This window comes from Glandiceps talaboti, chromosome 12, assembly GCF_964340395.1.
Source record: "Glandiceps talaboti chromosome 12, keGlaTala1.1, whole genome shotgun sequence".
In the NCBI taxonomy this organism is placed as follows: domain Eukaryota; kingdom Metazoa; phylum Hemichordata; class Enteropneusta; family Spengelidae; genus Glandiceps; species Glandiceps talaboti.
The window spans coordinates 17,320,598-17,348,426 of NC_135560.1; the positions used below are offsets into that span (position 1 = coordinate 17,320,598).

At 36.1% G+C, this 27,829-nt stretch overlaps 2 protein-coding genes across 2 annotated transcripts in view; both read left to right on the forward strand.

The window, feature by feature from the left end:
• Positions 1 to 15,683: 15,683 nt before the first annotated feature.
• On the forward strand, positions 15,684 to 19,618 carry LOC144443032 (chondroitin sulfate synthase 1-like). The gene is made up of 2 exons (XM_078132405.1): positions 15,684 to 16,457; positions 18,149 to 19,618. Exons 1-2 carry the CDS (start codon positions 15,684 to 15,686, stop codon positions 19,616 to 19,618), a joined length of 2,244 nt encoding a protein of 747 aa, XP_077988531.1.
• A 3,311-nt stretch (positions 19,619 to 22,929) lies between these two features.
• LOC144443284 (sorting nexin-27-like) overlaps positions 22,930 to 27,829 on the forward strand; it is a 62,970-nt gene continuing 58,070 nt past the window's right edge. The window contains exon 1 of the mRNA XM_078132722.1: positions 22,930 to 23,189. Coding sequence (XP_077988848.1) covers positions 22,930 to 23,189 — 260 coding nt within the window. The remainder of the gene's footprint in view (positions 23,190 to 27,829) is intronic.

The window sequence follows — 27,829 nt, forward strand, 5'->3', positions numbered from 1 at the left end:
TAGAACTGTTCTATCATATGTGTATAGATGTATTGTGGTATGTAAAGTTGTTAGCTATGTAAAGTGACATAATCCAGGTATTAGCATTGTCTTGTGAGAAACAAATAAAGAAAGGGAAGGGGTTGCCCTAATATGGGGAGGTGGGAATAGTAATAAAGGGGAGGGTTGTCCCAATATGGGGAGGTGGGAATAGTAAGACAGGGGAGGGTTGCCCCAATATGGGGAGGTGGGAATAGTAAGACAGGGGAGGGTTGCCCCAATATGGGGAGGTGGGAATAGTAAGACAGGGGAGGGTTGCCCCAATATGGGGAGGTGGGAATAGTAAGACAGGGGAGGGTTGCCCCAATATGGGGAGGTGGGAATAGTAAAGGGGAGGGTTGCCCCAATATGGGGAGGTGGGAATAGTAAGACAGGGGAGGGTTGCCCCAATATGGGGAGGTGGGAATAGTAAGACAGGGGAGGGTTGCCCCAATATGGGGAGGTGGGAATAGTAAGACAGGGGAGGGTTGCCCCAATATGGGGAGGTGGGAATAGTAAAGGGGAGGGTTGCCCCAATATGGGGAAGTGGGAAGAGTAAGAAAGGGGAGGATCACCCAAATAAGGGGAAGTATGAATAGTAAAGGGGAGGTTGTCCCAATATGGGGAAGTGAGGAGAGTAAGAAAGGGGAGGATTACCCAAATATGGGGAAGTGGGAATAGTAAGAAAGAGATGTATGATCATTAAGTGTACACATGAGAATGGGTTCAGGTACTTTTGAATAGGTATCTTGTCTCCAGTAAAAAAAACTTTTTATCATGGATTCAGCAACACATAGACATAAGATTGAAAGATACATCGTGTTGCTTCGTCCCCACCAGCCTACTTGAAAGGGGTTGACCAATGTATGAGGGCACCCCATCATGGCATAGCTCACACACTCAGCATGACACTGTGTACAATCATGCTGATATAGTGTGGAACACTATATTTTTAAGATATTAATTTTCACTGAAAAGAGAAATTGGCTCTTTTGCGTGGATCTAATTTTCACTGATTTAGGAAGAAATGGAACTGATTATGGAAAGTAACTTCATTGGGATATCATCTAAGTAGAAAAAACGCTTGTGAAAATGATAAAATTGGGTGTAAAAATATATGCATTTCATACCAATATGAAATTGTAAAAGTGTAAGTGTATTTATTCTGCTGGACCTGTTGAGTTGTGACTATCTTAAAGTTTGTATCACAATAAAGTATTACTATAACTGTAGAATGGAAACTTGGCAGTCTTTTTTAGGTGAGTGCAAAATATGATTGTGAACTTATGGTTATTCATTCAACTATTTTAGCAAAACTGAACCATGATGGTTCAGTAGTGCTGAAGGCATGGTGTGGTGTCTGGCTGTCTGTCCATCCATTCATCTGTCTGTCTGTCTGGGTATATGTATGTGTGGATGAATTAAAGTCTAAAGCCTGTGGCTGAGACATAACTTCTCAGTGAAATATGCACACATTAAGATAATCCATAAGTTGTATACTGGACTGTCTATTTTCATTTAAAATAACAATGACAATTGGTAACTTAATGATGTCTTGTTTATTTTGTCTAAAATTGTATGATATATACCCATGTTAAATGTTTAAAGAAAAACAGACATACTACAACCCTGAGAAAAGGAAGAGAAATTAATGTTTTGCCATGATAAAAGAAATCAAACTTGACTACAAATTAACGAGCATATACACTTTCGCACACAAATTAACAAAACACACTCACATTGTTATATTGGTATTACCCTGGTGATGCTTAAATCACAGGGAGCTTAGGAACCATGTTGCAAATAAATAAATAAACAAAGTCTACCAACAAACACACAAATATGCATTGGTAAAATGAAATATCATTTTAAACTCACTGATAGCTATTTATATACATGTATATACATGTCTATCTACTATTAAAATAATATGTACTTTGTTCCTATATACTACTTTACTATCTGTGCAAACACCATAAGGGGTGTGACTGGATTATGCTGTAGGCTCATAAATAACTTTTCCAACCCTCGCAGTGTTTGTATAGCTAGTATATACAGAAACATAGTATATTATTGCAATTATATACAGACTTGTATATATGTATATAGATAGTTATCTATGGGGTTAAAATATATCATTTACCTATGCATATTCTGTTTAATTGTTAGTTACACTGTTCCTGGGCTCCCTGTAATTGAATACCATTTTTGTAAAAAACAGTTTAAAAGTCACATTTGGGTTAAAAAATTTTGGAAAACATACAAAATAGGGTTTTCCTGCTTGGTGTAGATTTTAATGAGTAATGAGAAATCTGCATAATTAATGACTGTTGCCAATTAAGCAATATCTGAAGGATGTAAACTTCAGATTTCATATACTTTGCACATACATGGATGATAACAAAGCACGCGTACCTGACTTTAATAGCGGTGTGTAGTGTTTCATTGTAGTCAGCCATTTGCATAATTAATTACTATGGGGTATTAAACAGTTTCGCAATGTTGCAAGCTTTAAATTACATGTAATCTGGTATATTCTTTGGAGATGACAATGCGTTAATGATATCAAAGGATACAAAAAAATCAATCTGAATGAAAGGCTTTCATTTTTACATTTGTCTGAAAATGGAATTAGAGCAAAACATATCATATTCCATAAACATAGAAATCATAAAAATATGACGTCACTTTGCATATCTAATGAATAACTTTTATAATATTTCAAGGGACCAACATGCATCATTATTATCATAGTCCCTACTAGTTTATGAATGATTGACTATTTGTCCAGTGTGATAATTTCCCAGAAGATTAGACACAAAGCAAATTTTCGTGGTAACTGATCTCTCGTCCAATTATAAGATTAGGGGTGTTTTAATTTCGATAAGAGGAGAAGATTTAAGAATGGACAAGGCGTTTTTATTTAGTCAATAAAGAAAAGAGTCATACAGCCGTAGACTTTTAGTGGTCTGAGATATAGATGAGAGCAAAGTAACCAGGGAAAGAAAAAGAAATAGTTTTAAAACTCAATGAGTGAATTGATCAATATCACACAAAATAAGTTATATTGCACCACAAAAATTGATCATTCAATCGATCAATCATTCAACCAAATAATAAATCAATCAATCGATCGATCGATTGATCGAACAATCAATCAATTACATGCTCACTGCCCTCTGCGGTATATGGTGTGAACCATTTCTTTTGTGTAGTTATAGAAGTCTGTGTTTTGTTTTGCTACTAATAATGTGACCCATGCATGATGGTTGCATTTTTGTGGTTAAATCTCAAAATTTTGCTTGGAAGGCAAGGCCTTTTAGATTTAGCACTATAAAATTATTCTAGAAGAGTTGCCTTTCAGCTTTAACACGAACTGCCTATATAGCCATTTTTCAGCAACAGTTTCTGAAATCTGGACTACATTGTGAGTAGCTTTGTGTTCTCATGATACATTGCAGCTCCAAAAATACTGTTTCCAAAGTAAACAATATTTCGAATTCTTGACTACTTGACTACTGGCGTACAGAAGAAATATCTCCAGGCACGTAAATGTTGTGTAATGTATTGTCCAAATTATTTGACGTTTAAATGTACTTTCGAACAAGAGTTCTGTGTAAACAACTGTATGTGTTATTTTTGTCAAGGACATTTCTAGGTAATTTGCTATTGGTGATCCATCCTTTATTAGTAACTGATATATTTGTCGCAGTATAAAATTTATACTGCGTCGTGGTATCGTTTGAATGATAAACAAATAGGAGTATCGTCGATAACCATACACAAACTAGTGAAGTCGTCACAAAAAACAGTTTACACGCCTGAGGTTGAATTTGTAAAGTATGGCAGTGTTAGACAGCGCTAAACCGTTAGCAGAACAACAATTGTCATCCGTATACGCTTTTCGGAAATTTTTCGTTGGATTACTGTTTGGCCTATTGATAGGTACTTTCATTAATACTAATGAACCGATGTCATGGAATGGATACGCGAGATACTATCAAAGTATTCTATACCCATTACCGACGAATTCCCCAAAAGTGGACAATTTTATCTACGTTGGTGTTATGACAACAGCTAACTATCTTTCAACTCGTGCTGTTGCCATTAACTTGACATGGGCGGACACAATACCAGGAACAGTGGAATACTACCCAGGGAAAGACGCCAATACGAGTGCGACTGATTTACCAATAGTCATGCTGCCGGGTGTTGATGACAGTTATCCACCAATTAAAAAGTCACTTTCAATGCTTAAACACATTCACGATAACTTCATAGATAAATACGAGTGGTTTATGCGTGCTGATGATGATGTTTATATCAAAGGTAATAAACTGGAGAAGTTTCTACGGTCAATTAATAGTTCACAGGTCCACTACATAGGACAGTCTGGCCAAGGTAGTTCAGGCGACCCTGCTAATATGCCGCCGTGGGAAAACTATTGCATGGGCGGACCAGGCGTTATATTCAGTCGGGAAACGTTGAGAAAACTTGTGTCAAATGTCGGTTATGTTATTAAGCATTTGTATACTAATCATGAAGATGTTGAAGTCGGACGCGGTGTGAAAACGTTCGTAAATGTCGACTGTACATGGTCTTACGAGGTAAGCCGAAATGTTGTCGCATTATAGTAGTATTTAGTTATTGGTGGTCATTAATTGTTCATTGTTTATTTGTAAAGTAGTCTAGTTCATCGAGTTCCCGACGCGTGTTCCAAGTTTGCACGACGTTATCTTCATATGACGTAGTATGAAGATAACATAGTGTAAAATCGGAATGTCGTCTGGAACTAGACTAATTGTAAAGGGAACAGATCGAGTGATTTGCCTTGGGCAACTGTTGGCTGTTACACAGTTATATTCCAGCATTAAGTGGCTACACAAAGGGTCGACGTCGAAATGAACCCAAAAATATTAATTATAATCGTCCACCTCCTCCACCACCACCACCACCACCACCACCACCACCACCACCACCACCGCTAAATTTAGATTTTATACTTACAACTGTAACACCCCCCACATACATACATACATACATACATACATACATACATACATACATACATACATACATACGTACGTACGTACGTACGTACGTACGTACGTACGTACGTACATACATGCACACACACACACATACACATACATACATACATACATACATACACACACACACACACACAGAAAGGCCTGAAAAGAGGTCAAAGTGTTAAATGGACAATTAACAGCCGAGTAAGTTTATATGTATATGTATATGTATATGTATATGTATATGTATATGTATACGTATATGTATTGTATATGCTCATATTTTGTCAATGATACCTGAGAACAATATATGCCATTTTTTCAAACATGAGCGGCAGAAAAGCAGTAGACCCGGACTAGATATTACTGTACCACGTTTATTACGGACATACATGCATGCTCAAATCAAGTTTTTGCCGTTTTGGGGAACCTCTTTATGTCACGTCCCTTGGTATCTGCAAAGTTCACAATTTCTTTAAGAAGCCGTTCATTACACCCATGCCACGTTTCTAAAAAGTCCATGTCTATCTCAGCTTAAGGATCATAGGTTTGTCACTTTATCCTTGGTTATCGTGAAAGCATTCGACCGTCTGGTTCTACTGCACTTCTTCCTTCATTTCTTCCATGCATATACCCTATCACACAAACCGTTCCGTCGGAAGATGCTGTTTCCATGGCTCTAAGTATACAATAGACACCGGTGGAAAGATAAACAACAAGGCGGAGCCGCCTTGTTTATCTTTCCACAGGTGTCTATTGTATACTCAGTCATCTTGAAAAACAACTAACTCTCCTTTTCATCATAGACCCTACACCAGTGTGTAGGGTCTATGTTTTCATCGACTTCATTTCCGGTGAGTTGTGAGTATTCCAGCGAATGAACATTCGAAAATAAACTTACACATACTGAGTGACCATACATACCTATAGCAACAAAATAAATTATCAGACCTTGACCCTAAACGATGGCATTCATTGTTTATGCTAGAGTAATGTTTTGTGACTGTTTATTGTTTCTTTTGTGTTGATTTTTAACAGATGTCGCAACTTTTCTTCCACAACTATTCTTCCGATGATTCATTCAAAGGAGACCTACAAAACACCCAGGTACACAGAGCCATTACGATGCACCCCATCAAAACTATTCAAAACTTATACAGGATGGATTCTCACGTACAACATCAAGAAATCCAAGAATTGAATTTGAAAGCAGCCAAACTAAAGAGAGAAAGATTACTGATGGATGAATTAATGAATAAACAGCAACGCGGCAAAAAGATGGTCAGCTTAGGGGACATCAAACATGGAACTCCATATATCACAAGAAAGTACCCGGATATTGTACCATGGGAATTTATCTCTCATGATGGCTATTCCACCTGGGCTATAACACAACCTAAGCGTGCACTATCTGGCGCTTACCTATTTGAACTTGGTAATGCTACCTCCCAATACATTGACTTTATAAGTGAAAATGCTGCTTATAATGTTATGGGGCTTCACACAATCCTAAACGGCTATAGGAGTGTTAACCCCAAATTCGGAACAACGTATCAACTCCACTTACAACTTTCGAAAAAGGAAAGGGCTACTGGAAAAATTATGGACAGTACCACACAACACCACATGTATCTGTACCGACCGTTTGGCAAAGTGGAGTTCATTGAAGAAACGATCAACCAACATCATCTCAATGTTATTAATGACAACGATGATGAAAAAGTTTCAACTGAGCAATTCTCCCATGTCACCGTTCATGTTGTGTTGCCATTGGCTGGTAGATTTGATACGTTCAAAAGATTCATGATAAATTTCGAGAATTTATTCCTACAAAACAGAAACATTAAATTGGCCGTTGTTCTGTACGAAGATTCTTCCGAAAAAGGATCATTTAATGCTTCCGTTAATATTATCAAAGCATTTAGAGAAGAATATGTTGAAGCAGACATTCGGTTGATACATGGTGAGGGGGAGTTTACTCGTGGACGTGCACTAACCTTAGGTGCTACACAATTTCCAGATGATGCCTTACTTTTCTTCGTTGATGTAGATCTCCTTATATCGCATGAAACTATCACTCGTTGTCGTAGTAACAATATAAGGGGAAAACAAGTATATTACCCCGGTGTGTTTAGTATGTATAATCCGAGAATAGTACACAGGAACACCGCCGGTACCATGCCTAAAAGAAATATATCAAAAGAAATTGGTTTTTATACTGACTTCTCCTTCGGAATGGTATGTGCATACAACGGTGACTTCAAGTCAGTAGGGGGATTCGACCTTAGTATTACAGGATGGGGTGGGGAGGATGTTCAGCTCTTTGATAAGTTTGTTGTTAGTGATTTGAACATCTTCCGTGCATTTGACATTAATCTCATACATCCATATCATGGTAAAGTTTGTGATACCAAACTTAAAACTCACCAATATGAGATGTGCTTGGGATCAAAGTCTATGATTTATGGCAATACAGCCCAACTATACAATGTGGTGCAATGGCGAAAAATGAATGTTTAATTGTTTCCTGAAATGAAAAAATGTTTGTCCTGAACAAAAGAATGATCCCACGTAATCCTCAACTGATAGATACCAAGAACGCGAGAATCTGAGATTGTAGACATAGCATTTAGTACGTACTTTAAACTTTAAAATTTTGGGGAGAAAAATATCCATTTACTCCATTTTACCTCACATAAAGAGAGATAAGGGTGGTGTGTGAGTCTATTTATGTATGTGGTATACGATTAGTCTGTCAAGGCTCATTCGTAAGGGGCGCACTCATAGGGACTTACAATGTCTAAACTTAATTCTGTAGCATTTCTCATACTTCTAAATATTACTTACATTGTAAGAGCGTGCAGATTAATAAGCCTAATTTGTATATTCTTTGGCATTTTTTTTCACAATTTTATTGTGTATCTGAAGAAGTGTTTGTGTTAATAAAATGCGATCTACTATATTCTTGTCAAACAATATGTGACAATTTGTTGATTTTCATGCAAACCAATTAAACTAATGACCATGATTTATGACATTGCCTTGTTTTATCTGTGGATTTTTGAAGCCAAACTTGTCATAGAAATACACTTTGTCACACTATGGAAAAATGAAAAATGTTGTGCCTACTGATTCACCTCATTAGCATAATATGGTTTATTTTAATCAATTTTATCGTATCTTAACAAGTTTACAGACACTCGCATCCTCGTAGATGAACATTTTTCTCACGTGTACAAAAACGATGGTGTGTAATTTCTCGCCTTCAGGTAGTGCGTAAATTTCGGCTGGGCAAGCATTTGCAAATGTCCACTTTCGTGACTAGCGCCCTCACAGATGAATAGTTTTATATTCTTTGGAGATGACAATGCGTTCTTCTTGTCTGAAAATGGAATTAGAGTAAAACATCACATTCCTTAAACATAGAAATCATTAAAAAATATGACGTCACTTTGCGTATCTAATGGATAACTTTTATAATATTTCAAGGGAACAACATGAATTATTATTTTAACTATACAACTTGAAGGCCATGTTATATTTAGCTATGTTATTTCGTTGAAATTCCTCCATGAATGATTCATTCTAGAAGGCTGTAATTTACCACTGAAATACAAATTAGCCTGTTATTGGATATTGTCAATGTTACTGTCATTTCCACTTTTTATCATGGCAAGATGCCATTGTTTGGACTTTTTCAAATACGAAAAACTAATAACAGTAGAGACACATTCTAAATCCAACCTCCAACCCACCCCAACCCCCTCCCCCGCTCAGAAAATCGTATCTTAAATCAAACATATAATCGAATGTTTAATTGCAGATTGCATTTTTATTCAAAGAAAATATGACATTCAAAATTCTTTGCAAAGACAACATGGAATGTAAATTCATATATTTTTTGTAATTCTTACAAACAAACACCTCATTAGATGTTGGGAATAAAGTAGTCGCATGCAAATTGATGTCTAGGTCTATCTCTCACTTTGACAACATTGCAAAGTGGGAAATTTATGAGCACTCATGAAATCCCTTTAACAATGATTCGTTTACTTTTTTTAAATGATATTTCTACAGTACATAGAGGGATAAGTGTATACATAACAAAAAACAAAGTTGCTGAAGGATTCAAGATGGTTGCCGCCGTATTGTCTTTGTCCCATGATACATTATTCTAGAAAGTATCTCAATAAGTCAAAAGTGGGAGGGGGGGGGGGGGCATTTTGAAGGTTTCTAAAAGTGCTTTATTAAATTTGTTTATCTAATGTTTGTAGGGAATCGCTGAATTTTTTATCGAATATATGCAGGGAATCAAATATATGTAAATTTTATGCTAATTTCGTGTGATAAAATCTCAAAATTTTACTTGGAAGGCATGCCTTTAAGATTTAGCACTATCAAATTATTCTAGAAGAGTTGCCTTCCAGCTTTAACACGAACTGTCTATATAGCCATCAGCAACAGTGTCTGAAATCTGGACTACACTGTGAGTAGCTTTGCTTGTGTTTAAATCAATTAACAATAAACTCCTGTAATAGAGGCATATTTGATTTATGAACACCCCAGAAATACCCTTATACATTTATTTAATTACTATTGAACAGAAGTTTACAGAACAATAGACTGCAGACAAAGAAAATACAAAGTTGTCCTAGTTCCATGATACATTGTTCCACAAATGTAGTTTCCAATCCAATCCAATCCAAACAAAACATTTCTTTACTACTTACATAAGAAATATTTACACGCGCTTACTGTTGTGTAATAATGTATTGTTCAAATCATTTGAATTTTCTATGTACTTTCAAACGAGACTTGTATGCAAACATCTGTATATGTTATTTTTTCATGGGACATTTCTCGGTGATATGCCGTTTATGGCCTATCTACCCTTTATTAGTAACTGGTATATTTGTCGCAGTATAAAATTTATACTGCGTCGTGGTATCGTTTGAATGATAAACAAATAGGAGTATCGTCGATTACCATACACAGACTAGTGAAGTCGTCACAAAAAAACAGTTTACACGCCTGAGGTTGAATGTATGTGTAAAGTATGAGGAAGTTAGCAGAACGACGATTGTCAACCATATCCATTTTTCGGAATTTATTCGTTGGATTACTGTTTGGTCTATTGATAGGGACTTTCATTAATAGTAATACACCGGTATCATGGAATGGATACGCGAGATACTACCAAAGTATTATATACCCATTACCGGCGAATTCCCCAAAAGTGGACAATTTTATCTACGTTGGTGTTATGACAACAGCTAACTATCTTTCAACTCGTGCTGTTGCCATTAACTTGACATGGTCGGACACAATACTAGGAACAGTGGAATACTACCCAGGGAAAGACGCCAATACGAGTGCGACTGATTTACCAATAGTCATGCTGCCGGGTGTTGATGACAGTTATCCACCAATTAAAAAGTCACTTTTAATGCTTAAACACATTCACGATAACTTCATAGATAAATATGAGTGGTTTATGCGTGCTGATGATGATGTTTATATCAAAGGTAATAAACTGGAGAAGTTTCTACGGTCAATTAATAGTTCACAGGTCCACTACATAGGACAGTCTGGCCAAGGTAGTTCAGGCGACCCTGCTAATATGCCGCCGTGGGAGAACTATTGCATAGGCGGACCTGGTGTTATATTCAGTCGGGAAACGTTAAGAAAACTTGTGTCAAATGTCGGTTATGTTATTAAGCATTTGTATACTAATCATGAAGATGTTGAAGTCGGACGCGGTGTGAAAACGTTCGCAAATGTCGACTGTACATGGTCTTACGAGGTAAGCCGAAATGTTGTGGCATTTTAGTAGTATTTAGTTAATCATTCGTGATCATTGGTCATTGCTCTTTGTTCATTGTCCATTCTTCAATAGTAATGGATATATCGAGTTATATGCCTCTGGTAATCGTTGCAAATGGGTTGTTACACAATTACTGTCAGTATTTAGTGGTTACACAACAGGTCGACGTTGAAATGAACCCAAAAATATGAGTAATAGTCCTTCTCCTCCTCCACCACCACCACCACCACCATCACCACCACCATCACCACTAAACGTACATTTTATACATACAACTGTAACACCCCCCACATATACATACGCATACACAGAAAAAGGCGTGAAAAGAGGTCAAAGTGTTAAATGGAAAATTAACAACCAAGTATGTATATATATATATATATATATATATATATATATATATATATATATATATATATATATATATATATATATATATACCTGAAAACAATTATGTCAATTTATATTCATTACAATTGCAGAATGGACAATGAACAATGACCAATTAACAACCAAGTATATATTCATATATTCATCATTCATATATATATATATATATATATATATATATATATATATATATATATATATATATATATATATATATATATATATATATATATATATATATATATATATATATATATATATATATATATACATGGAAACAGTTATGCCAATCAAGCAGTTGGCCCAGACTAGATATTACCACGTTATTTCCCAGTTTCTTTAAGAAGCCGATTATTACACCCATGCCACGTTTCTAAAAAGTCCACGTCTATCTCAGCTTAAAGATTATAGGTTTGTCACTTTATCCTTGGTTATCGTGAAAGCATTCGACCGTCTGGTTCTACTGCACTTCCTCCTTCATTTATATACCCTATTACACAAACCGTTTCGTCGGAAGATGTTGTTTTCATGGCTCTAAATCGTGTACTCAGTCATCTTGAAAAAACTAACTATGTAAGAATCCTTTTCATCGACTACAGTTCCGGTGAGTTGTGAGTATTCCAGTGAATAAACATTCGAAAATAAACTTACACATACCGAGTGACCATGACAATACATATAGCAACAAAATAAATTATCAGACCTTGACCCTAAACGATGGCATTCATGCTTTATGCTAGAATAGTTAGACCTTTGTAATGTTTTATGACTGTTTATTGTTAATTTTGTGTTGATTTTTAATAGATGGATCAACTGTTCTTCCAAAATTATTCTTACAAAGATGCCTTCAAAGGAGACCTGCAAAACGCCCAGGTACACAGAGCCATTACGTTGCACCCCATCAAAACTATTCAGAACTTATACAGGATGGACTCTCACGTACAACATGAAGAAATCCAAGAATTGAATTTGAAAGCAGCAAAACTAGAGAGAGAAATTCTACTGATGGATGAATTAATGAATAAACAACGCGACAAAAATACGATCAGCTTAGGGGACATCAAGCATGGAACCCCGTATATCACAAGAAATTACTCGGAAGTTCTACCATGGGAGTTTATTGCTCCTTATGGCTATTCCACCTGGGCTATAGAACAACCTAAGCGTGCACTATCGGGCGCTTACCTATCTGAACTTGGTAATGCTACCTCCCAATACATTGATTTGATAAGTGAAAATGCTGCTTTTAATGTTATGGGGCTTCACAAATTCCTAAACGGCTATAGGAGTGTTAACCCCAAATTCGGAACATCGTATCAACTACACTTACAACTTTCGAAAAAAAAAAGTGTTAGTGGAAAAATTACGGGCAGTACCGAAAAACATCACATGTATCTGTACCGACCGTTTGGCAAAGTGGAGTTCACTGAAGAAACAATCAACCAACATCATCTCAATTTTAATGACAACGATGATGAAAAGGTTTCAACTGAGCAATACTCCCATGTCACCGTTCATGTTGTGGTGCCATTGGCTGGTAGATTCGATACGTTCAAAAGATTCATGATACATTTCGAGAAAGTATTCCTACAAAACAGAAACATTAAATTGGCTGTTGTTCTGTACCAAGATTTTTCCGAACAAGGATCATTGGATGCTTCTATTAATATTATCAAAGCATTTAGAGAACAATATGTTGAAGCAGACATTCGGTTGATACATGGCGAGGGGGAATTTACTCGAGGACGTGCACTAACCTTAGGTGCTGCTCAATTTCCAGATGATGCCTTACTTTTCTTCGTTGATGTAGATCTCCTTATATCGCATGAAACTATCACTCGTTGTCGTAGAAACAATATAAGGGGAAAACAAGTATATTACCCCGGTATGTTTAGTATGTATAATCCGAGTATAGTACACACCGCGGGTGCCACGCCCAAAAGAAATATATCAAAAGAACTTGGTTTTTATATTGACTTCTCTTTCGGAATGGTATGTGCGTACAACAGTGACTTCAAGTCAGTAGGGGGATTCGACCTTAGTATTACAGGATGGGGTGGGGAGGATGTTGATCTCTTTGATGAGTTTGTTGTTAGTGATTTGAATATCTTCCGTGCATTTGACATTGATCTAATCCATCCATATCATGGTAAAGTTTGTGATACCAAACTTAAACCTGACCAACATGAGATGTGCTTGGGATCAAAGTCTATGATTTATGGCAATTCAGCCCAACTATACAATGTGGTGCAATGGCGAAAAATGAATGTTTAACTAAAAAAGTATCGCCGGATTATAATGAACTTACACTTGAAAGAAATGACTGGATTTTGGGTCAAAATCGATGCATATTTTTTGGGCATGACAGATAGATCATTGTGAGATTACTCAATTTCGCGCTCTTACTACAGTTATTTGACGATTTACTTTCATTCTTTTCTCAAGGCCGTGGTCCAAAATTAGCTACTCTGTAGCCAGAGATAGGGTAAATGTCTGGACGTCTGTTATGCAAACATTGGAATGACGATTAGTCTGTCAAGGTTGTTTCGTAAGGGGCGCATTCCCGGGGACTTACAATGTCTAAACTTTATTTTGAAACATTTCTCATATTTGTCACTACTTCTAAATCGTACTTACATTGTAAGAGCATGCATATTAATTAGCCGTATTGTTAATAAATGCGTCCTACTACATATTCTTGTAAAACATTAACAATATATGACATTTCGTTGATTTCCATGCATACCAATAAGACTAATTGACATACTTTTTTTTACATATCCTTGTTTCATCTGTGGATTTTTACTTTGATGAATCGACTTGTCATAGGAATACACTTTGTCACACTATGGCATAATAAAAATATTGTGCATACTGATTAGCCTCATCAGCATTATATGGTTTATTTTAACCAATTTTATCGTATCTTAAGAGCTATTTTGTATGAATGAAACAAACTGAATAGTAGGGACTTATGTAGACGGTTCACGATGGTCACCTAATGAAGTAGGTATTGATATGACATACGCCATTTATAGCCAGGACCTAAAAAAAATACATTACAAATTTATTTCTATCAACAATATTTAACGTCTTTCATATAACTATCTGCAAATGTTTAGATTTCACGAAATTAAATCTAAAGGCATTTGCATCATATCATTGCTTATTTAATTGATTTCAACACAACATTTCACAGACGAAAGTTGTAACTCTTTAGCTCATACACTACATTGGTCTAAAGTTTTAAAAACAGGTGGTCAAGCAATTATTTTTAAATACTTTTAATAACAGTGTACAGTAAATATTGAAATTGATGGAATATGATGCCAGTTGTACATGTTATAGTATCGAGTTATACAAATAATTATAGTATGGCGTATGGTCGTTTAGTAGATTTAACAGGACACGTTTTTTGGCCTTAGTCAAAATAAGTAATGTCCGAAGATATTATATAAAATCCCATTAAACATTCAAGAAGATGTACTATAATGAAGATACACACATACATACATACATACATACATACATACATACATACATACATACATACATACATACACACACACACATACATACACACATACATACATACATACATACATACATACATACATACATACATACATACATACATACATACATACACACATACATACATACAGAGAGATACACGTACGTACGTACATACATACATACATACATACATACATACATACATACATACATACATACATACATACATACATACATACAGAGAGATACACGTACATACATACATACATACATACATACATACATACATACATACATACATACATACATACATACATACATACATACACACACATATACACATACATACACACACACACGCGGGGTGTTATTCAGACGGATACGTTTCACTTTTTAATAAACTGAAGAAAACAAAATGGACACAGAGACAACCCAAAGGAATCCCGTCTACGAAAATAGTTGTCCCTAGCGGCACCGTGCCTATAACAAATGCCTATGTACGCAGCGACCCATGAAATTAGTGGACATTTACAACTGAAGAGTAAAGGTAAAATTGTCAAAGGAACAAAAGACTACAATACAACTTAACTATTTTGTTTTTGAAGAAGTGTATACAGTGGCTATGGTTTCTAAATGCCCAAGCCGTTACCTTGCGTTGCGTAACGAATTGTTCATATTTGCTTTTCAGTCAACTGAGTACTAGTACCTTCATCGACATTTTTTCTCGGATATTTTTGTGATTTACACTAGGGGGTAAATTCTTCAGTAGCACCAGATCTATCTAAATTAATTGCGTTATAGTCACGTATACATGATAATCTAATAGGACTTCGGGCGATAATCATAACCAAACTGCAAGCTAAGAACATTTATCCCGAAATAAGAGGTTGAATATTTCAAGTATGGCGAAGTTAATGTGCGAAAGGCTGTTGTTGCGAGGGCAACGTCGTAGATTGTTGACCGTACGTAATTTTCGAAACTTGTTCGTTGGATTTCTCTTTGGTTTATTTATGGGTACTTTCATTAGTCGTGATGAACAAATGGCATGGAACGAGTACGCGAGAGACAGTCTAGGTATACTGTATACTATGCCAACGAATTCCCCAAAAGTGGACAATTTTATCTACGTTGGTGTTATGACAACAGCTAACTATCTTTCAACTCGTGCTGTTGCCATTAACTTGACATGGGCGGACACAATACCAGGAACAGTGGAATACTACCCTGGGATAGAAGCCAAAACGATTGAAACCGATTTACCACTCGTCATGCTGCCCGGAGTTGATGACAGCTACCCACCAATGAAGAAGGCATTTATGCTGTTAAAGTACATTCACGATAACTTCATAGATAAATACGAGTGGTTTATGCGTGCTGATGATGATGTTTATATCAAAGGTATTAAACTGGAGAAGTTTTTACGGTCAATTAATAGTTCACAGGTCCACTACATAGGGCAGTCTGGCCAAGGTAGTCCAGACAATCCTGCTAATATGTACTCATGGGAAAACTTTTGCATTGGCGGGCCTGGTGTTATATTCAGTCGAGAAACATTGAAAAAACTTGTGTCAAATATTGGTTACGTCATAAAGAACTTGTATACAATTCATGATGATGTTGAAATCGGTCGGGCTGTGAAAATGCTTGCAAATATCGACTGCACATGGTCTTACGAGGTAAGAGCATTTCGTTTATTACATAGTAGTATTTAATTACACATGTATTCTTCACTCTACTAAAAAATTTACTATAGTGGTTTAAAATTCTTTGTGGTCAAAGGTAGTTTACACAAGTCGATCGTGTGGTTTGGATTGGTTTTGAAATAGTTCTATATCTTCATGCAATAGTTACGTAAAAGGTTTGTTTTCAAGACGCTGAAGTTTATATTTCAACATCGAAAGGTAAATTCAAACAACGAATGCCGGTCTTCTACAGAAATGTATACCACAATGTCGCTATGCGGCCTGGGTGTATTTAACATACTTGCAGCACAGGGCTGTCAATATTTTGCTGGGTAAACTTTAATTTGAAGCATTGTTTTCTGTGTTGTTACAATGCATCAGTAAGCACGTACAACACAGTATACAAGTATTATTTAACCGTGGATATAGAACGTTCAAAAAAAGAGTGAGATATTGGAAATCTTTGATTGTGTGTGTCATGGACGTACATGGTTCCTTTTATCATAGCATGGACGTTGTACTTTCACGATCATAGCCAGTAAAGCACCCTCTATTATTCTATAGTCTGGCAAAGCTGGATGTGAGAAGTGGTTGAAACTAGCGTAACGTATTTTAACCCTTTGTTGTAGCACAGAGGACAGGAAAAAATATGTGTGAATGTTAGCACTAGTCTATTTTTAAATATATTTTTACTACGTTTATGTTCAAGAAGATGATACTATACAAATGTTGAGTGCATTTAATTCCCCAGTGTTTGTTTTTGACTTGTCGGCTAATTCTCAAAGAGTAAACATAGGGTGCCAAGCATGTAGCCCTTCTGTAAACATTCACCATCTAGTAAGGAAGACTGCTGTATCATATGACGTCAGTCCCTATGTGGTGTCAACATTAAAATATTGCTAGACAGTATCTGCCAGCTGTCATAGATGGTATTTTGTTCTGGATCACTACGACTTCAGCCATTGCTACGTTATGTTAATCTAATTTTAGATTTGAATACTGGATTGTATTGCAAAGTGTGTATTGCGAGGACTATAGTCATGGTCTACCCATGCGAAGGTTCTAAGTTAGACTATTGTTATTTGACAACACTGTAAGGGTAATTATGAACTATCATTTAAAAATGACGCTGTCCCTATATGCAACTTAAAGTCATATCAACTTACTCTATCTAGGCATTAATGTATTGACAACATTTTAGTACGACCTTTTTCAGAAGGGGTGTCCGGTCTTCAAAGGCTTAAAGTTATTTTCATTTGTTATAGGCAGATTTCATTTATCACGAATCACGACTTAAACTCCCATTTCAAATAATTCATGATCTTCTTCTCTAGAACCATTAGATAGATTGATATGAAACTTGAATGATGTTAACTTTAAGAATGTCTCGAGTACATTCAACCACAATCTTTGATTTTCGTAAAACTTTCATCGCCTGATATCTAAATTTTGAGTCATATCTTCTATTGCTTAATCATTGCTTATTGATGTTTTTTTAATTATCGAATAATCGACAACTTCACTTTCAAAACATAAGGACAGTTATTAGTATTAAGGACCATGGTCATACCCATAGCAACAACAATATTTTGACCCTGAAGATGGTATTTATTCTTTGTGCTACAATGTTCGGACAGTTGTAATACGGTATGTTGATTTTTTTGTTTTGTTTTCATTTGTTACAGATGCATCAACTATTCTTTCACAACCATTCCTCGCCCGATGATTCATTCAAAGGAGACCTGCAAAACGCCCAGGTACACAGAGCCATTACGTTGCACCCCATCAAAACTATTCAAAACTTATACAGGATGGATTCTCACGTACGACATCAAGATATCCAAGAATTGAATTTGAAAGCAGCCAAACTAAAGAGAGAAATACTACTGATGGATGAATTAATGAATAAACATCGCGACAAAGAGATGGTCAGCTTAGGGGACATCAAGCATGGAACCCCGTACATCACAAGAAATTACTCGGAAGTTCTACCATGGGAGTTTATTGCTCCTTATGGCTATTCCACCTGGGCTAACGAACAACCTCGCCATGCACTTACGAGAGCTTATTTATCTGAACTTGGTAATGCTACCTCCCAATATATTGATTTAATAAGTGAAAATGCTGCCTTTAATGTTATGGGGCTTCACAAATTCCTAAACGGCTATAGGAGTGTTAACCCCAAATTTGGAACATCGTATCAACTACACTTACAACTTAAGAAAATGCGAAGCGCTAGTGGAAAAATTATGGGCAGTACCACACAACACCACATTTATCTGTACCGACCGTTCGGCAAAGTGGAGTTCACTGAAGAAACGATCAACCAACATCATCTCAATGTTAATGACAACGATGATGAAAGGGTTTCAACTGAGCAATTCTCCCATGTCACCGTTCATGTTGTGGTGCCATTGGCTGGTAGATTCGATACGTTCAAAAGATTCATGATAAATTTCGAGAAAGTATTCCTACAAAACAGAAACATCAAATTGGCCGTTGTTCTGTACGAAGATTCTTCTGAAGAAATGCCCTTTAGTGATATTATCAAAGCATTTAGAGAACAATATGTTGAAGCAGACATTCGGTTGATACATGGCGAGGGGGAATTTACTCGTGGACGTGCACTAACCTTAGGTGCTGCTCAATTTCCAGATGATGCCTTACTTTTCTTCGTTGATGTAGATCTCCTTATATCGCATGAAACTATCACTCGTTGTCGTAGAAACAATATAAGGGGAAAACAAGTATATTACCCCGGTATGTTTAGTATGTATAATCCGAGTATAGTACATAAGAACACAGCGGGTGCCACGCCCAAAAGAAATATATCAAAAGAACTTGGTTTTTACATTGACTTCTCCTTCGGAATGGTATGTGCGTACAACAGTGACTTCAAGTCAGTAGGGGGATTCGACCTTAATATTACCGGATGGGGAGCAGAAGATGTTGATCTCTTTGATAAGTTTGTTGTTAGTGATTTGAACATCTTCCGTGCATTTGACATTGATCTCATACATCCATATCATGCTAAAGTTTGTGATACCAAACTTAAACCTGACCAATACGAGATGTGTTTGGGATCTAAGTCTACAATCTTTGCTAATACTGCCCAGCTATCAAATTTGGTCCAATGGCGAAGAATGTATGTTTGATTATTGTAAGCTTAGATATTGCCGGAGGAAAACAAACAACAATCAAATAAAATGTAATATCAATGATATTTCATTTCAAATCAGCCCATAAAGCTCTTAATACATTAATTTCACTGCATTAATTTTAGCTTACTGATTATTCATATGTTAGCTATGTGTCAATCTGATTAATATCCGATGATCTACATCAGATTTTAATCAGATTGACTATATTGCATGATGATATCAATGCATTGCATTTATGGTTGATATTACCACACGTACATACACACAAGTACACACACACACACACACACACACACACACACACTCACACACACAGACACACACACACATATATATATATATATATTAAGAAATCCCTTCATATTCAGTATATCATATGTAGTTTACAAACAATGTCAACTGAAGTAATGATTAAACAGTATATGAATGTAGTCATTTTTTTGAATGATATCCTTTAACTCACACAATGAATTAATGACGTCACCTTGACATCGTCTAAGTACTTCATGGCCAATACATTCATACACAGGAGGGTACATGTACTATTGCGAACGATCGTGGTTACAATAGTGGACCACCATGAGTAATCAATCCGAGATGAACAATTAATTAAGATTAACAATATAGAAAGTGAAATCGAACTCTTTAAATTTATTATTAAAGGTGGAACAGCAGGCATGAACGAAATCACTTGCAGGTCTATGATATCTGATGGTAAAACACTATTTTTAAGTAGATGGTTAACGAAGATGATTATCACTAATAAGATCGTTTTGAGTGCATCGTCTCCTTCTAACGGTGTTTTTTTTGTTATCTGAGTTATATCACTACATAATAACTCAACCACGTATTCGTACCCGTGCATTAAATACATTTGAAATGCAGTTTAAGATGAAAAGTGTCGCATTCAGTAAACTATTCATTCGCAGCTTCACTTTATTTGTTTTATGTGGGTTAACAATATACTGTAACTTCAATGTCCAGCCCAGCCCCGGGGTATACACAGTCTGTTACGTAAGTCATTGTTTGCACTTGCCACTACTGTAGTTTTGTATAAATGATCAGAGTAATTTTCTGCAAGAGCCGCAAGCGGTTGTCACGTCTCTGACAATGCATGAATCTGATGAATTTGAGACAAACACCTAAATACATTGTATAATTATAAGCGATAACCATATATCATTTTTAAAAAAATAAGATTTTACGCTGTACACAGCTTTTCAATAAAGCCATAGCTGATATTTGATTTCGTCACAATCAAGCCGCGGGGGGGGGGGAGCTATCATATGCTTTGTTTGGGATGGTGGGAGGGGTGTTCCTTGACAAGTAAAATGTAATTCAGTACAATGGACACTACTTTCTTGCAAATGTAATAACGGAAATTCTTTAGTTTTGTATATGTGTCGGAAAGGCTATAATTTTTCAAACAATCAGCTACATGGATCTCAGAACAATGAAATCCTGTCCTAGAATCGTCAGCTTTCAAGGACTGGAGTGTTTACTCCCGTCTGGAGAAATAGTGTCAATGTTAAAATACGTATACAATGGTTTCCTTTATGATTATGGATTGTTTATGCTGATCCTGTTTGTAGACTGAGTAAGCCTATACTCAGTACTGACTGTTGTCTTTTACTATTTCAAATCATTATTCAACAGAGAGAATGGAATCCCGGCTTACTCTAGCCTAGATTCTATGCTTTAATCCAAAACTCTTGTTTGTTGAGCATCCTTGATATACTTTGGCGACTCTCCAGTTAATTATCTCTCAATCGAAAGTTCATTGACAAATATGCACAGAGGGCGATAAATAACTATAAAGGGTGACCACTTTACAATGGATGGTATATTTTAAGGGAACGAGCAGAATTTAGGGCAAGGGACTGGGGAGAAAATGGGAGGGCAGGAAAAAAATGGGGTGTGAAGGTACATGTTTTTAAAATTCTGATGGTCAGAAAGGGGCGTTGGGTAACGAAATATTTCGCTCATAATTTGCATCAAATTAAACCCCGGGAGCGGGTGATTGTCATGAGAATGTGTTTGTGTATGCCTATATATATATATATATATATATATATATATATGTGTGTGTGTGTGTGTGTGTGTGTGTGTGTGTGTGTGTGTGTGTGTGTGTGTGTGTGTGTGTGTGTGTGTGTGTGTGTGTGTGTGTGTTATACACCCCAGGCCGGAGAAACTGACAGGTCCTTATCGATCACAAAGACTTGCTGAATATTGTGGCTGATATGAAAAATATCACTCCGATTCATGATAGCCTAGGTAATCACAATATTAGATCATACTCTGATCATACCTCAAACCAGGAGATGGGAACGACGTAATAATATGCAGATAGATCTATGCAAATCGCGCCCATGACGGGTGGGGGTGGAGTTAGGAGGTAAGGTGTTGGGTGGTGGGGTGACGAGTTTGAAACTTCAAGACAATGTGAACAAATTGTGAATAAATGGCCAGACTGGTAATTTGCTATCTTCACAATCGTTTTTGTTGATGGTGTAAAATGTTCCGTAATATTTAGAGAATATGTGGAACTTTTTTTGTTACCTGTAAATAACGATGCTTGTAATGTGTTTTCCAGAAGTGACGTCAGATGTATCAAACTGAAATTCGTCCGTTGTCTATGATATAGCGGCCTCTATCGACGCGACACATTACCCCAATATGAGCGTCAGGTTGTGTGGAGACCATGCAGGGTGACGACCAGCATGCCTTCCTCATAAGCCACGGAGAACATAAAGTTAAGCCAATTTTAAGAAATATAAAAAAATGTAACGTTAAAAGATTCCATCCGAAAATACTTGAATAATCAACAGACTAGACATTCCAATGCCAGTTGATTAAATTTATGAAAATGCCTACATTGGTCATTGCTACAGCTGAAAAGACAATTAGACATTGCAGAAATGAATTTCAGTCATACATTACATCTAGGTTTTGCCGTACGAACTTGAATTCATTCTGACTTCAAGTTTCAAGGGTTCGTGTCAACCAAATGTTTATGCCCGTCAGAAGAGAGCTTCGTATCCATGGGAACAAGTCTTGAGTAGACTTTTTAAATTTAATTTAGGTATTTGTCCGACACATTAGGTTTTAGTACGTTAAGTTTGTGCCTAATATTTATTCTTCCCCTTGGTTTTATCAAAATGATGAGTTTGTATATATTCACGTTGTCATCTTCAGTGAAAACAACTCCGCCCTCAATCATTGGTGATTGGTGCTCTAAGCTAAGGTCACACTGAAAGGTCACAGCTCTCAAAAATATTAATCACGTGATTTCATGATCAACCAAGATGGCGGACGACGACGACGGTAGCTCGAGGAAGTCCTCATCAGCACCTACATCGCCTGTTACTTCACAACCTCGCATTGTCACCATAGTCAAATCGGAAACTGGATTTGGTTTTAATGTCAGAGGACAAGTTAGCGAAGGTGGCCAACTCAAAAGTATCAATGGTGAACTGTATGCACCACTTCAGCATGTCAGTGCTGTTTTGGAAGGTGGCGCAGCTGAAAAGGCTGGGTTATTCAAGGGAGACCGTATTCTGGAAGTGTAAGTTTTTACAAAAAAAAGTCTTTTACCTTCATGGCATGAATATTTCCAGCTCAATAACTACATGTGGTTGTGTAAACTGTCAACTTCCCCATCTCTGCGGTGTTAATATGGCCTACATTGCAGGTCATCTCCGCAAACCAGGAAGCCGATTTGCCAACCGTTCTGGTATCAGTATAAATGCTCATAAATATAAAAGTGAAAGATACCGTTGGACAGCACAGTGATTACCCCCCATTTGGTTGCTGCCCCTTCCGGCCGCTCGACAGGCTTCAACAGCTACGTTTGATATGTAAAATATTGTTTGTGTTATCTTAAATGAGTAATGACACATACGTGTAATGCATGGTGTACATATCCCTTAGTAAAAACTTAGTAAAAAAGTATATGTATACACATCAAAATAGACGTATGTATGTTTGTGACAGAAGAGATAACTTGCTGCAAACAGCCTTGATTTGTGGCTCACTTGAAGGGAATAAATGTTGAATGGTCAGTGCCGTTCATTATTTAGCTATTTATGAAAAATGGCACTGTCTGATTTATAATTGTTCAAAAAGTTAGTGTAGTCACTGTGTCAACAGATGACACACTGACTGATAATTTACATTCGTGTTAATCAATGACAGCTGGAAAAATGTTTTCTAGATCCATAATGTTTGATGTTAAACATTCATTTTGGAATACAGGTAAAGTGTACAATTTATTCCATCTATTTATGCATTTTTGTCTTTAAATCAATAATGTTGACAGATGTAGAACAATGTATACTCATTGCAGATGATACAAATTGAGGTTATACTAGGGAGTCTAACCACATTCACCTCCCTATGTCAACCCTAACTAAATTAAGGTTGAGGACATGTATAGTTCAGGTAAAAACAATCAGACATGTTAGCTACAAAATGTTATCATATTTAGAGGTCAGTGGGTTCATTTTGTGTACACACAAAAATATTATTACAATTGTCTTCATGTGATTGATCATGGGAGGTCATGACCCAAGATTGAAGTGCTGTATAGACCTTGTCAAGGATTGTGACAAAAAATGGTGGCCGTCTTCACCAGTGGTATTGTTGAAGGTGATAAGTACATGTATGTTCCATAGTCATTTTACCAGGGTTCCATACCAGTGTTTTTGTTATGGGTGGTAAATAGTTAAAATCTTCTTGAGTTTCTCAGTCATTTTACCAGGGTTCCATAACCAGTGTTTTTGTTATGGGTGGTAAGTAGGTAAAATCTACCTGAGTTTCCCAGTCATTTTACCAAGGTTCCCTTCTAATGTTTTTGTTAAGGGTGGTAAGTAGGTAAAATCAGTCAAACGATGGAGAGGTTTAGATGGATGGTGGATGGATGGACAGATGGAAGAGGAAGGGATGGTACATTATGGTAGTTACTTTGGGTATTCCTCCTCCACTGTCTGTGATTAAATTTAGATCCTAAACACCTCTCTTCATACTTTTTCAACCAAAGATATACGTGCATAACTTACGTTTAGAACAAATGGCTGCAAAGGCAGACATACATGTATACACTGTAACACACATGAGGCTGATTGTACACCCACATGTACAATTATGTTCACAATCAAGAGTAACTCCATAGGCTCAGTCATATGGCTATCTAGTAAATCATGAATTTCTATACTATTGACCTCCCACCCCATCCCTTGCCTAAAAAAAAACAAACAGGGATTTTGATTAATTTTACTCTACAAAAAAAAACAATACAAGAAGAGAAGTACAACACACAAGCTGGTCAGCTACATTTTGTACGTAATGTTACTATACTATGACAGTATGCTTTGATTATTAGATGTTAATTCCCCAATGACTGTAGCAGGTGTAGTTTTTCTCACATGACTTTTTATGATGATTGCAGTCAGATTTGAGTATCGCACAGATGGCAACAGAAGTGTATGATGATTTTTGTTCCTCACTGATGCTTACATACTACTGTTGCTGTGTGTGTGTTGCTCAAAGTAGTTTTGAGAGTTAGTAAATTAGAGATATTATAATTACATTATGTAGCTGTTAAATGTATGGTAACAGCCAAGGAACTGAAGGACAAGTACATGTATACACTATGCATGCTAAACTTAGAGTAATTTGAAACTTAAACATTACATGATTGTGTTTTATTTTTCACTTGCCACAACAGAAGGGTACCATCAAGATGTCTAAACATTTTTAAAAAAAAGTTACATTCACTAATGCCTGTCTATCATACAAGTTTTATTTGTATACATGTATGTACCCACTTTAATACAGGGTTAATCACTATGTGCATTTCAACTTCATAAAATCAGTTTTAATGTTTTGCCAGGAACTCAATAAGGGTGACTCTTTATTTTCTGTTTCTAATTACCTGACTAACCCCAATTATCAGCTCAGACATAAAAAAATATACATATATATTTTCGCCCACCCTCAATATTTTGCAGAACAGCACCCTCTCTGGCAAGAATAAGCAAGTATCTGAATTATCAACGTCATCTACAGTCATTGCGGCAGCATCAACACCTGTTTATGAACAGAGCATTTCTTTCATGATGAAAGTTATTCAATTAGGTGGGCTTAGAACATGCTAATTGTGTAGAGAAGCTGGGAAAGGGGGTGTTACCAGGAATCTGATAAAAAGACAATAGAGAGGAGGAAAAGGAGAGACAGAGAAACATCATGAAGAATATGATTTTTTGTTTTGGATTTTTTTTCTCTCTTTATCTTTGGGGGGGGGGGGGGTTAGATATTACTCATACAGTGGCAAATTGATATGATGCCCATACATAAATTTAACAAAATTATTCTATAAAAGTTACAAATGTCTCATTGCAACATGTAGATAAAGTACTCATGTTCATGTATATGTGTATGTGTGTGTATATTACATTTACAACACATATCAGTCTTTGAATTAGAAGTACTTAAAATTACTTGCAACAAAATTTAATTCTGGAAATTAAACCCATCTAGTATCGCATTCATGTAGGTTGGTATTAAAAGTATAAAATCATCTAAAAAGTTAACATTGACCGGTACAATCCTGATGTTAAAGACAATTTCTAAGTGCACCCAAATTGAAATTGTTCATTTAGTTTGCCCAAATGGGATGCTACAGACCTCCTTGTTGCCAGTCATACTTATGCAAGTTTCAGCCAGTACATGTACCAATATCAGTGGTCCATTCAAAATAACAACTACCGGTATCACAGAAAAGAAATAACACAGAAAAAAAGTAAGATGTACATTATGGACCTGAAGTCCAGCTGACATTTAGAATTGTACAAGTAGGGTGTTTGGACGGTACCATGTAAAGGTAGCAGTAATAATCATATTATAAATCATTTACCATGATCAGATTTTCATAAATTGAAGAATTTCAGCTGTGATGTCATAGTATACCCAAGCCATCTCTATTCTGTCACATGATCCAACAGTTAATATATAGAATTATAATTATTAATACATGATATCATGTCATTTAAAAAAAAATATATAAATTGATTTGTTGATGAGTTGGAAATTGATATGGTCTACAGGTCAGTATAATTATAATTGCAAAATTTTCACAGCTGCTCATTTTGCCTAATATTTGAAGCTTCTGAAGGCATTCACTGCAGGTTTTGATATGCAGTGCTGTAACCATCAACCGTTTGACACTTTTCTCATATGATAATGATATTTTTATTTTTAATACTGCTGGCCAATGGTCTGTATGTAGGTCATACTGAAACATGATTAAATGTAAGAACTCAATCAAGCAATCTTCATAAATTTGATGGCAACTCTTCATTATCAAGAACTGATAAAAAATTAACAAAATTAAAATTGTTTTAAATGTGTTGAAATGGTAACTGACTGTTAACATTAAAATTCAGTTTCTTCCAAATATGTTTTTCTAGCATAAAGACAAGCCTGCCAATCAATACATAGGACTGTGATTTTAGATTAACTTCATTTTTTTTTTTCGAGGTCCACCCATTTGTAAAATTTATGGATATTTTTTTGGTATGTCCTACTTATACAGGCCATTTGTCCACTCTACATGGTGTCTATCTGTGTACAGCTGTGCATGTGTCTAGATGAGATATATAAAGTAATCTGGCCAATCTGCAAGATGTTCTGATCAGTGTCGTCATGTTTACAATTTGTCATTTAAAGGGGCATGGGCCAGATCTGAATATTTTAGTGCCATGTATTTGTTTCTTATGAAGAACTACGTAATGATGTTGGACTTTATTGAAATAGATTTAATCATCCTCAGTTACTATATGTGGAATAGCAGTTTGATAAAAGTGAATACACACTCTGATGGGGTACTTTGTGGGAGCTACTGACATCACTGTCACATCATAGAGAAAATGGCCATGCATAAAGCTGTCAATGCTATATGGATAATTCATACGCTTTTATGACGAAAATCAACATAACTATGATAAAAAGATGTGTTCTATGAATCTGAACTATTTAAAATTCAGATAAAATGGTCATTCAAGTTGGCCATGTCCAATGGGGAAGTATCATTTTTGGTCAACGGCTGCAAACTTTGGGTATTGTTTTAGTGTAAATAAATGAATTTAATTATTAATATATATTCAGTTGTTTTACAATGCCATTGGCACTATATTTCAATTCCAGTAC